General features: G+C 39.1%; 1 protein-coding gene across 3 annotated transcripts in view; it reads left to right on the forward strand.

The window, feature by feature from the left end:
- The window catches only part of cnsta (consortin, connexin sorting protein a), an 89636-nt gene that overhangs the window by 35816 nt on the left and 40489 nt on the right, over positions 1-13331 (forward strand). For 2 of the 3 annotated variants that reach the window (XM_069930863.1, XM_069930864.1), the window contains exons 3-6: positions 1327-1493; positions 7235-7265; positions 8063-8149; positions 10854-10965. In XM_069930863.1, coding sequence (XP_069786964.1) covers positions 1327-1493; positions 7235-7265; positions 8063-8149; positions 10854-10965 — 397 coding nt within the window. Of the gene's footprint in view, positions 1-1326; positions 1494-7234; positions 7266-7712; positions 7763-8062; positions 8150-10853; positions 10966-13331 lie in introns of all 3 variants that reach the window. The other variant, XM_069930866.1, reaches the window with a different exon arrangement.

A 13331-nucleotide genomic window follows, 5' to 3' on the forward strand; every position in this document is an offset into this window, starting at 1 on the left:
CTCTCCCTCCCTGCCGCAGGCCGACCCGCGACTCACGGTGACGGGGCCGCTAATCCGCCGAGATGCCGCCCTGCAGCGAGAGCCGATGCCTCCGCACCGTCGTGTCCCCCCGCCCGCCCCCCCCCCACCCCCCCCCACCGCAGCGCGGCCTGGCCGGTGTCAGGGGAAGCCAAGGCCACTTCCCAGCGCCCGGAACCGGAGGCCTCGGGCCTGACCTCGCCAGGACTGTTGCCCACTCCCCCTCCCTGCCGCAGGCCGACCCGCGACTCACGGTGACGGGACCGCTGATCCACCGAGATGCTGCCCTGCAGCGAGAGCCGATGCCCCCACTCTGTCGTTGTCCAACCTGATCGCCCGCAAACCCCGCCCTCCTGCACACAGACTTGAGTAAGTATTATGAACTTTAATCTCAGGATAAAACGATCTTCCAATAGTTTCATGTCACAGTGATAAATATATTCCTGGTTAAAAATGGTCCTGCACCTGGATACAAGCTCATTAGGCATAAAACTTGAAAAGTGTGTAAATCAAAGGATATCTGTACCAATGGAAAAAGGGCATGGCAAATAACCCTGCTAGAGTTCATGCCCACAATCAGTCACCCATTTGATTGTTTCAGGAATCATGTTATTCTCCCACATTCTCAATAGCCCTCAGATTTTACTATTCGACAGCACACTAGCAACATTTGACAAATCCTCTATAGAAAAATATTATTTATTGAATATTTTATTTCTCATTTGTTAATGCTTCTGGAAAGAGTTTATCCAAAACTATTATTAAACATTTATTTTAATAAGAAAAAGTTTAACATTACATATGTTGAAAGAAGAGAAAACATGCAGATGTTGTTGAAAATTTTCAATAAATATTTAGTTCGGCCCTCGACTTAGTCCAAGTTTTTAATTTTGGCCCTCCGTGAATTTGAGTTTGACACCCCTGCCATAGCAGTACTAACATTAATTGATCTTCCTTTCATTATAATCCTATATTTTGTAAATTGTGCTCTTTACATGGCTGTATGTAATGTTAGAAATCATCTGTTTGCAGAAGAATTCTTTTCACTATACTGAATATTTTGTGACTGAAGAAAACAAACTTGTATATTAAAACTATACTTTTTGAATGCTTTGAAAGATTGAGCTCTGTTTCTATTTCTCAGTTGGGAAAAAAATTAAAGCAACTGTGATATGTTTTATCTGTCTCTCCATTGCGATGTGTGTCCTGAATATTTAAAAAAAAAATCTGGTGACTGGCTAGAAATTCATGCTACTGTGACTACTTTTGGATCTTCAATGATAATGACTGTTTTTATCCCTTTGTCAGATGGATTATCCAAGCCACTTCACACTGTCGTTTGTCTGGGAAGTGATGAGATAAGAGCAAATTGTCAGCAAGTTGACAGGGATGGACTTCTCCAGGCTCTATTCAACTGTGTCCAGAAAGCTACAGAGCTAAATGATTGCAGTACACTGCCACACCTTCTTCATCAGGTACAGAAAGTGTTATTAAGCAGAAATGTCTGGAGACACTGTGATTGTAATGCAATATACAAAAGTTCTAGGGAAACTCAGCCTCTAGGAAGCAAAAGGATACAAGCAATGTTTATGGCCTGACCCCTTTGCCAAAGTTTGCACAAAAAAGCATAGAAAGGTAGGGGGAAGATAGGAGGGAAGATGGGGGAGTTTGAGGAGCCCAGGTCAACAAGCAAGAGGTGGCAGGTAGATATGGGTGGGAGGTCAGAAGTGATAGGCATATGTAGTAGTTCTCTGAATGGAGAGTAGCTCTCTGAATGGAGAGAGAAGGGGATGAGGATTTGGGGGAAAGGAGACAGGGATGGGGAAAGAACAAGACAAGGGAAGGGCCTAACGGACACTGGAGAAGTCTCTGTTAATGCCCTCCAGTTGTACAGGGCCCAGATAGCGTGTTGTTCCTCAAATTTTCAGGTGGCCTCAGTTTGGCAGTGCATGAGTCCATGGTTAGGCGTGTGGGTGTGTTAATGGTGTGTGCAATTGAAATGATTGGCCACTGGGAGGTCCCCATTATTGCAGCATATAGAGCGAAGGTGATCAACAAAATGATCTCCCAGGCTGTGTCTAGTTCCCACAATGGGAACACCAGATGCAGTAAATAGCCCCAGCTGATTCACAGGTGAAGTGTTGCTTCGCTTTGAAGGACTTTTTGGGGTCACAGTGGTGGTGAGGGAGGAGGTGGGGGCACGTGTAACATTTTCTGAGGTCACAGGTTCCAAGGGAATGATTAGTGGGAAGGGATGAGTGGATAAAGGAATCCTGGAGGGAGTGGTCCCTGCAGAGAAGGGAAGATGTATCTGGTGGTGGGATCATGTTGTAGGTGGCAGAAATTGTGGAGAATAATATGCTGAACACAGGGTAAGTGAGAACAAGGGGGCAGGGGACCTGTATGGGAAATATAGGAGATGAGGGTGAAAGCCAAATTTATGACAGTAGAGGGGAAGCCACTTGTTTTGGAGAAGGAAGATCTCTTCAAAGATTTTCTGTGAGTAGATGCAATGGAGACGGAGGAATTGAGAGAAAGGAATATCATTTTATAAGGGACAAGGTGTGAAGAGGTGTGGTCGAGTTAACTGAGAGTTGGAGATTTTTGTAAAAAACACCTGAAGCGTTTGTCTCCCAAAATGATAGATGGAGTCGGAGATCAAAGAAGGGGAGGATGTTGCAAGAGATGAACCAAGTGAATTTGAGGTTGGTGTGAAAATTAGCAGTGAAGTGGATAAAGTTGATGAGCGCATCACAGGTGCATGAGGTAGCACCTATACAGTCATCAGGGGAAGAATAAAGGAGCCTTGGCCATGTTGGCTTGTAGTATGGATTTCTCCACATAGCAAACAAAAAGACAGGCATAGCTGGGATCTATGTGGATATTGCTATCAGCCCTGAGGACCCTAAAACCCAGCAGCAATAGAAATCTACCAAGACAAATGGTTACTTAAACAAAAGTTTCTTTTAATTTTCTTTAAACATAAAAGCAGGATCAAACTTGAACTGAGTATTATTAACTTAACACCCTTCTAATTCTAAGCGCACGTGTAGGTAATGTGTATATGTTCAAGAAAGTTCTTGGATTCACAGCCCAATCTCACTTCTCACTCCTCCAAGTTCACTGGTATCAGGTAATTCTTACACTGTGCACAGAATTTAACATTTATGAATTTTCACTAGGCTCTGGTGTTTAAAGTTAAATGGTTACCGCTCAGGAAAGTTCTTGTTGGTTTCAGAGAGGGAGATTTTTTGCTCATTGGCCACATACAAACTGATTTCATCTGATCAGCCACTTCATTGTCTTGTAGAAGAAACTTGCCCCATCATGGGTTTTCCAAATTATAACCTCTTCTTCCAGGTCACCACAGAGTTCCTCTTGTTTCCCTTATTTCAGGAGAAACACTAGCCAGCCATTTCCTCTTGTAAGGACCACAAGGGTTTTTAACAGGCTAAACTCAAAACTCACAACCCGTCTTCAAAATGGGGTTTTCAACAAGCCTGCCAGTTCGCCATGTTGCAGCCTCCAAAAGCCACTGCAGAACTGATATCTCTCTCTCTTTTCTCTCTCTCTCTCCTTTCTCTCGCTCTCTCTCAAAAGAGAAATCCTTTTATTCTCTCTGCTTGTGAAAAAAACACCTTTCTAAGGCTCCAAAACCCAATCCTTGAAAGATCTTATCAGCACTTTGAGGCTGGACTGTTTTATTTGCACCTGCTTTTGAAATTCTTTCCAAAGCAGTTTCATTGTCTTTGCAAAATCACTAGTGCCTGAATGTAGTTTCAGCCAAAGCTCTTGCATTTTAAATAAGATTTTTTTTTTGTTACTCTGTTTGTGAAGTGACCTACATTGAACCTCCACAATCTATCTCTTTTAAAGATATATTAACATATATATATAATATAAAATATAATACAACCTGTAACAGTATCCCTTTGACTTGGATAAAGTGGGATGAGTTAAAGGAGAAGTTATTGAGGGTGAGAACAAGTTCTGCCAGGCAGAGGTTGTGGCTGGTGGATGGGGATTGGTTGGGTCTGTAGTTGAGAAAAAATATTTTAAAAATCTTTTAATTTTTACGTTAAATTAATTTACCACAAGGTTCAAACTTATTATGGCCATTGAAAACTATTGCACCTAATTAACCTGCAACCCTGTACACTTTGAAGAATGGGAGGAAACAGAAGCACCTAGGTAAAACCCATGCAGGTCACGGGGAGATCGTACAAACTCCTTACAGACAGTACTGGATTCAAACCTGGGTCGCTGACACAGCAATAGCATTGCGCTAACCGCTACACTAACCGTGCTGCTTTAAGACCTGTGCAGTATGGGGGATGGAGGTGTAGAGAGTGTGGATGTCCATGGTGAAAATGAGGTGGTCGTGTTCAGGGAACTGGAAGGGCATGTGGAGTATCAGAGATGTAGCTACCTAAAATGCAAAACAAAAGGATCATTTGTAGTTCATTGTACCGTTCACATGATGAATGCATGACTTTGAACAATAAAAGATCCTTCCCGTGAGTTTGTACTGTACATAATAAATGTACAATTTTATCGCCTCCTATTATTTTCAGGAATTCCCATTTATTCTTGGATATGATTTAGAGTTCTTTATATTATTGCATCTTATAATAGCTTCCAAGGCAATGAAGTAAGAATGATGCACGAGAACCAGGAATAAATCTGAACAATACAATGTTCAGATTGGATTTGGATCAAATATTCAATTTTTTCATAAGCACGGACTCAAACTTGACATCTCCCTGCTGCTTCTGAATATTGCAGAACTGGGTAATAGTGCTAGCCAATTTGCTTCCTGAAGACAGGCTTGGAATTTAAAAGCTTTGAGACAAGGAGACTGCCTTTTCAGTGGATCTGGATTTCCATGGCCTTGAAGACCTGGTGAACATTGACCACTGTATCAGGTAGTTTGTATTTGGATTAACATTGATGAGTTAAGAGGGAACCTGGCTAGGATAAAGTGGAATCAAAAATTGTCCGATAAAAGTGTACGGGGACAATTAAAATTTAAGTACAAAGCATATCCACTGACTAACTTTGCTCCATCTCTGCTCAGTGAAGGTGGTGTTGAGCAATGAGGGTGGTGCTGAGCAATGAGGCCATTCATTGGGAAAACACAGAGGCCCTGAGATGTGGTGGAAGGAGCTCCATCTCATAAGCTGTTTGTTTACTTGCTTCCTGAACTGCCTCAATCAGGTTGGCTCTCAGCCTCCTCCACACCAAGGGCAAAAGTCTGGCCTACTAGTCTGTAACTGAAATGTTTCATCTCAGGCAACCTCCTGGTGAATTTTGTCTAAACACTGTCCCATGCGATAACATCCTTCCCTTGATGTGACCTGAATGGCACGTGGTACTCCAAAAGGCAAACCAATTTTTAAAAATCTCTTTACTTTATACCCCTCGCACCAGAGGTTAAAAATGTGCTGCCTTTTCCGCTTTTTCTGCATGCGCTGTGTTAGGTCTGCTTTGTTCATGAATGAGTGAGACAAACACCAGGCTGAGTCGAAATCAGGGTTCTTTGTTCTTTATTACCGGATTGTAACACTTGCGACTAACAAAGTTAGCCGGAGAATGCATTCTGCCGTTATCAGCAAAATGGTGATTTTTTATACCCTTGGATACATGCTTAGAACATCATCATATCATTACTTGTCCAATGACTAAAACTGTTGCTATCCTTTCCCTGCTAGCTTCCTGCCTCTCAATCCATCAATGTCTCTCTTATCTTGTAAGTACAAGGATGCATTCTGTTACTCCTTAGTACTGGGTGACTCCTTCTCCGGTCCCATCTCATGATGTTTTACCTAACAGGAGTACAAGGACACCTCCCCTTCTTGTTACTGCCCTGTACAGGGTAACTCCCTACACATTCCCATCTCATGATGTTTTACCTTACAGCTGCCAACTTCAAGAATCCTTGAACCTGCACATTGAACCTTAATCCACCTTGGGCTTTACCATTCATTCCACGTGCTTCACCATTCCCAGTACTTCTAAAGTTCACCAAACTTGCACTTATTAAATTCCATCTGGCTTTGTTCTTCTCATTTTTTCAACTGGTCAATATTATTCTAAGATTATCCTCTTCATTATCAACCCCTCTAATTTTTGGGTCATGTGCAAACTTACCCATTGTGGCTCCTATATTCACATCCAAATCATGAAAGTGTACAACAAATGGTATATTGTGATTCCAGCATTGATACTTGTCCTGCATCACTGATCTCAGGCTTCCGTACATACAAACAACTCTGCAACAGAATGGAGAAGCTGAGATTCTTTGGAGTTAGCGGTTGAGAAGCAGTTTAATAGAGATAAAGTAGATCATAAATGTGGTTTATATAGTGTAACCAGAGAGATTTTTCTATTAGTTATTGTTTGAAGACCAGAGGCTCAAAGTGGACGTAGGAGATATGAAGATCAACATTATTGCACAGAATTTCATTGTTATCACCATAAGATTGGTGGAAACAAATACTTTGGACTTTCAACAAGGAATTAGATGTTTATTTAAAGGAAAATCAGTTGTAGGTTAATAGAGAAACCATGAATAAAAGTGACAAAATTGGTTGTTTACAAGAAACTGCCATTCCAAGAGCTAGAATTATTTTGTCATTCCATGTCAACATATTAACGAAGTTTATTAGTTATATGTTAGGTATTGAAAATACTGTTTTTATCTGTATTGCCAAAATTTATGGAGTTGAATCATAACCGACCAAACTAACAATAAAATTTATACTTAGATTCATCTTTGGAAGAAATATCTTTAATGTTGTAGGTTTTTTTCCCCAAGTTGAGGGTAATGCAGTTTATTTGTCTGAAATCTCTTTGGCAGCTGTATTAACAAATAAAATTACAGTTTATAACTTGACAGGTGACTTGATAATTGCAGCAAGCTTATAAATCTCTGTCAGATAGCGAAAGTCAATAAATATAGCGCTCATCAATGGAACTTTTGACTTAGAGGTGTACTTCTGCAGAATTTTATTCTAGTTCATTTTTGTAATTCTTTGCAGAGTTTAAAAAAGAAGCAGGATCAACAGTTTTCATTATGTGGAGATGAAAGTCTGCAGCTGCTATAGCTTTTTGCATTAAGTTTGGATATTTTTGATCATACAGTTCTTGACATTTTGTCATAAAGTGCAACACAATGTAACAGTTCTGGGATTACCTCTTATTTTCTAATTTTTAGATTGCTGAAGTCTATTTTGATGAAGAAGAATGTATCCTTTTATCTTTCTACTTTTTCATATTTTCACAATTGACTTTCAATACTCAATGTATTAATTTTTGTCCACGGGTGATGAGTTGAGTAGTTTTGTTGGTTTAATTTTTTTCTCTGCTACCTTGACCTTGTTTTGGTGGAGATATGTTATTCTCAATGTTAAATATTTGGAACACCATCAGACCTGAGTTTATGCTCAATATAGTGCATACACTATAAACAAATGTAACTATATAAAAGTCAGTGAGTACCTCTATTCTTATTCCCTCTCTCAACTTGTGGCTGGTGAGGGGAATCAGAACTAAAGTTTATTTGATAGATGAAGACTCACATAGTGACTTTTGAATCCAGCCATCCCACTATCAGGAAGCAGACATCGATGCATCTGATTGGACCAGTTGTATTCATTTTCCCTTTTCATGTGTTCATTCATGTTGTCCTGCAGATACTCGACAATATCCTCTCAGATTATAAGAATCTCAGCAGTAAATTGTGGTAAATAATTTCAAATCTGGAATGCATTTGAGTCAAATAATGCCTTCTTTTGTAATGAGGACTATGCTATGCAAATCAAAATATTTTCTTGATTTGTATTATAAAATCATTATATTTCCTAGTAATGGCACAGAATCTATTATACATTGTTTCTGTAATGTAAGGTTAGGAATATTGTTTCTGTAATCTTAAATCCCAAATTGTTCTCATACCATATGATGGAAGACCTTGCTTTTTAACTTGATCTGTCCATTTGATGCATGAAGAATGTGATTTTTTTTTCCTTTACCTTGCATTTAGATGAGAAAGCAATACAATTTATTCAGCTGGAAAAATTGTATCATCAAAAATTGCTGACAAATCTTGCTGCCATTCAGGAGTGCTGGGGTATGAACGATTTAGATCTGTAATGAACGCTATCATTTAAAAAAGTGTTGCTTTCAATATAATTTGTGCTTCTGGTCCAAAGAACTTCTAGTTACGACTGTACTGTACTTCTGAATTTGGACATCATGTAAATTAAGGCTCATATATTTAATTCTTAAATTTTCAGTCTCCACCTTCATCAGTTGAATAAATTTTAGTAGTCCCGTATAGTGTTTTAGCTGAAAAATATTTATTTTCCCTATTGTTAAAAAACCAAGTAATATTGAAATTATTTTTTTATGAAGAAAAACAAATAAAGTGAAAGTACTCAACAGGTCCTCTAACATTTACAGATAAAGAAAGTTATCATTTCAGATTAAATAATCTTTGACAGAACTAGAAAAGTGAGAAAACAAGTTATTTTTATGTTACAAATGGTTGGGGAAGGATTGGATGTGGTTTTTATGAACTTGGTTGGGAAGCAAGATTAAAAGCTCTGTGAGGAAAGATCGTTCAGATAACTTCATGAAAATTGTGATCTACTCATAGCAGATGGTCCTCCAGTTATATTAGCATTTGTTTGATCTTTTTTCCGATTGGTCTAAGTGGTTAAGTACCCTCAGATGTTCAATAAAAGAGTCAAGGCAGAAAAAAATTGGCTGGGCCGTGGGGCCAAGAGAAATGCAGTACAATTAATTATAGCTTTTTCAAAAAGACAAAGGAAGCATGATCAACTGCATATGGCATATAACTGAAGGTTATATTAAAATTTTGCAACACATTAGTTATATTTCGTTTACAGAGCACAATTCTAGTGACTATCTTGTCAAGGTAATTCAGAAACTGAAGAAGGTAGAAAAAAATTTCCAAGGTTGAAACCAGAATGTTATCTATATTATCACGGCAAGTTACAGGTTTGTGTCACTGTAGAAGAGAAGTCCAAAAATTGACTTGTTAGGCCTTTGACCAGATTTCGCGTTTTCATGTGTGTTGAGACCAAATTTCATTGTTAAAAAATCTGTTTGGGGAATTAAAGATGAACCTTTTTGTCTGGAGAACAATGTGAATGAACTTGATAGAGCAGTGATATTCTGGGAAACAAAGTGAATAAATTCTGGAGATGCTCTCCTAACTACTGAAGGAAGGAACAGTCGTTCTCTGAAAGGTTTAAATGAAACTTGAGGTTAACTTTGCAGGAAGGAAAATGCAATATCAGCATTCATTTCAAGAATACGAGAATATAAAAGTGAAAAAGTAATGCTGAGGCTTTATAAGGCATTGGTCAGACCACGTTTGGAGAATCAAGAGTAGTTTTAGGCCTCGTGTCTAAGGAAGGATGTTATTAGCATTGGCGAGGGTAAAGAGGATGTTTACAAGGTTAGTCTTGGGCATGAGAATGTTCTGGGCCTGTATGTTCTTGCTGGAGTATGGAATGATGAGGGGGGACTTCATGAAAGCGTACCAAATATTGACAGGGCTGGATAGAATGGACATGGAGGTGTTTTCAATAATGGGTGAGACTAGGACCACAGTCTCAGAATAAAAGGATGTCCCTTTAGATCAGAGATGAGAAGTTACTTCAGTCAGAGGGTTGTTGTTTTGAGAATTCCTTGCCATAGACGGCATATTTAAAACTGGGATGGATAGGTTCTTGCAAGTGTGTCAGAGATTATGGGGAGAAGAAAAAGAATGGGGTTGAAGGAAAAAAATACATCATCCATGATTTGAATGACAGAACTGACTTGATGAGCTGAATTAGTCTGCTCCTTAGTCTTAAGGTTTTGAAAGCTGTTCCACTTAAGCTTTTGCTGTACTGCGCAGATTAATGCAATAACATATTTAAAAATACCAATACCTTTAAGGGTAGCAATTCAACAGAGTTGCAGAATAAGTTGTCAAGTTAAATGGAATTATAACCGAGGTGTATGATCAATCATGATTTCCCACTGCGATTGTAATAATTTTGTGTGCAGAACAGTTGAAATCAGTACCAAAAAAGCACATTGAATTTATAGATTTGATTTTTGTTCTTTATTACCCATTATCCACCACTTCTCACCCATCTTTACCCTCTGAAGCATTGAATTTTATGAGAATGAAAGTACTTTTTAATAGTTTTGTATTCCTGGTTTGAGATTAATTTGGATTAAAACCTGAGCCATTAAATTTCCTTTGTTTTAGTTTACATCAAATAAAGTGTAATGTTTGGAATAGTTTGCTCCTGTTGGGCAGAATATTTGCTTGTTTACAAAATTATTTTACTTAATAGGAGAGAAATGTTTCTCCACACATCTGTGGCAAGATAAATGCTGACATTTTTCATGCAAGACTTTACCTCACCAGGCTGTGGTGACTTCTCAATGTTTTTTCCACTAATCAGTATTCTTTTCTCATCATGGACTGCAATCTAATGACAGAAATTAATGTTGACAGGTACATTTTTGGAAATTGAGAGGGCAACACTTAATCACTGAAGCATGACTAATTTAAATATTTTTGCAAGATCACGTGGTGCATGTTCTATGTCATGCAATAAAGCATTCATATATGGCATGTTAATTTGGTATTCTAAGTGGTGTGATAATAAATGAGGGACACAATTTGAAGTACTACAGAGCTTGAACTGTTTTGACAGTATGGCTGATGAATTTGTTTTCATGTCAGGCAAGCCTTTGAGATGTTAATGAGAAACTTTAGCTTCAGCTGACTTTTTCTGATCTTGCAGAAATGAAACTGGAAGCAGCAAAGGCAAGGAAGACTGTGCAACGGGGAACTGTTCAATCATTAGATAATGATAAAATAAGGAGCCTTACAGAAATATGTGCCTCACATTGTAGGTATGTTCACTATTTGCGCTATATTATTGCGTACATTTAGTTCAAGCAAATGTTTGTGACTATGTTTTTGGACATCAGGGACTGTTCCAACAGCACAAAAGGATTGTGTACAACCGTGCACTATTTTAGGGTCATTCGCTGTGAATATTAATTCAATTAAGTATATTGTTTTTGTACAATTGTACATTTGAACTAAAATTCTCTCTGGCTGCAGTTGAACACATATTTTGTAAAACTAGAATATATATGACAATAAATTCCTTATTATTTACATGGGGTAAAAGTTCACTGGGGATTATTGTTTTAGTTACTGGAGCTATACAATCCCAAACTGTGGGAGGATGTGGAAAATTCTTCTTCTTCTTTCTTTGGCTTGGCTTCGCGGACGAAGATTTATGGAGGGGCAACGTCCACGTCAGCAGCAGGCTCGTTTGTGGCTGACAAGTCCGATGCGGGACAGGCAGACGCGGTTGCAAGGGAAAATTGGTGGGTTGGGGTTGGGTGTTGGGTTTTTCCTCCTTTGTCTTTTGTCAGTGAGGTGGGCTCTGCAGTCTTCTTCAAAGGAGGTTGCTGCCCGCCGAACTGTGAGGCGCCAAGATGCACGGTTTGAGGCGAGATCAGCCTGCTGGCGGTGGTCAATGTGGCAGGCACCAAGAGATTTCTTTAGGCAGTCCTTGTACCTCTTCTTTGGTGCACCTCTGTCACGGTGGCCAGTGGAGAGCTCGCCATATAACACGATCTTGGGAAGGCGATGGTCCTCCATTCTGGAGACGTGACCTAAAAAAATAGTAAGAGTGGTAGTCCATTCATTCCTGCACCGCCATTCAGCACGATCGAAGTCTGTCTCAACGGTAAGGTGGTGAACTAGTTAGTGAGGTGTCTTACAGTTATGAATTCGACCCTATCTTGGGTGTTGTCATTTGGAGTTGCATTATTCTCCCCATGACCATGTGGATGTCTTCCCAGTGCTCTGGTTTTGTACCCCATCTCAAAGACATAATAGATTGATTGGTCACTGTAAATTACCCCTTAGTGCAGGTAAGGGGCAAAAAGGATCCCAAGTGAAATGGTGATGGGGATATAAAGTTGCTTGAGGAGAATGAGATCATAAGGCACAGGACTGATGGGAATGCTCATTTGATGTTGATCTGAAGGGCTGAATAGCTGGCTCGTATGCTGTAATATATGATCATCACTTTCCTGTACTAACTTTTGATGCCCTTTGTGTTCAAAAATCCATTTGTCTTGACTGTACTTAGTGACGGAGCTTGCTTTTTTTTTAAAATTTTTTATTTTTCACACCATAAATCACATTAGCCATGATATACACTATTTCTTTTTCACACATATACAGTGACTTTTTCTCCCCCCCCTCCTCCCAAGCCACCCCCCCACCCCCCCCTCTCATCCATTTTAGGTATACAATCTAGGTTGCATTAAGCCAGTCAGACAATGTTGTCATTCAACAAAAATACACCAGAAATTCTACTGAGTCCATTCTTTTCTTTCCTTCTCCTTCCATCAACTTAGGTAATGTTTGTCCCCGGTAGGTTTTCGCTATTGTATTTAATGTAAGGCTCCCATACTTGTTCGAATATTTCAATATTATTTCTTAACCTATATGTTATTTTTTCTAATGGAATACATTTATTCATTTAAATTTAGTAGTTTCTTCCTTTTAATTTGGTTATGTATTCCATTAATATTTAAAGTCATATAGTTCAGCGTAGCCCTTTTATATTTTGTTTATCTTCTCTTTCCGTTTTTCCATCATTACCTTTCCTCCTTTTCCATTTCTGTTTTCTTATTTTCAACTCTTTATAAGACAACATTCCTACAACATCCAACATTTTCCTTATTCTCCTATTTCTATCTTATTTATCCCCAATCTCCCCTTCCCCTCCTGAGTTGTCCTTTATCCCTTGTCGGACAACCACATCTCCCCTCTCCATTTGGATTTGCGAATCCACTCGCAAGCGTCAATTGATTTTGCAGTGACCGCTATTTCCCCCCACCCCGCCCCCCCCAGAAAAGATTTCACTTTTCATATGTCACAAAGGTCACTCTTTTAATTCCCTCCTTATTCTCTCTATTCCATTACCTTCCCTTATTAATTCTTGTCTATACTATCTATATTTTCCTCTAAGTACAGATACATTCACGTATGCACATTGTCTCTATTCACTCTTATACCTCTTTACCCGCATACATATCAATCGTGATCATTTTTACTCTCATTACCCGTCTTCATCCCTCAGTCTATTTTTGTCTTTACCCACATACATATCAATCGTGATCATTTTTACTCTCATTACCCGTCTTCCTCCCTCAGTCTATTTTTGTAATTGTTCTGCAAATTTTCGTGC

The sequence above is a fragment of the Narcine bancroftii genome, chromosome 4 (genome assembly GCF_036971445.1).
Source record: "Narcine bancroftii isolate sNarBan1 chromosome 4, sNarBan1.hap1, whole genome shotgun sequence".
NCBI lineage: Eukaryota > Metazoa > Chordata > Chondrichthyes > Torpediniformes > Narcinidae > Narcine > Narcine bancroftii.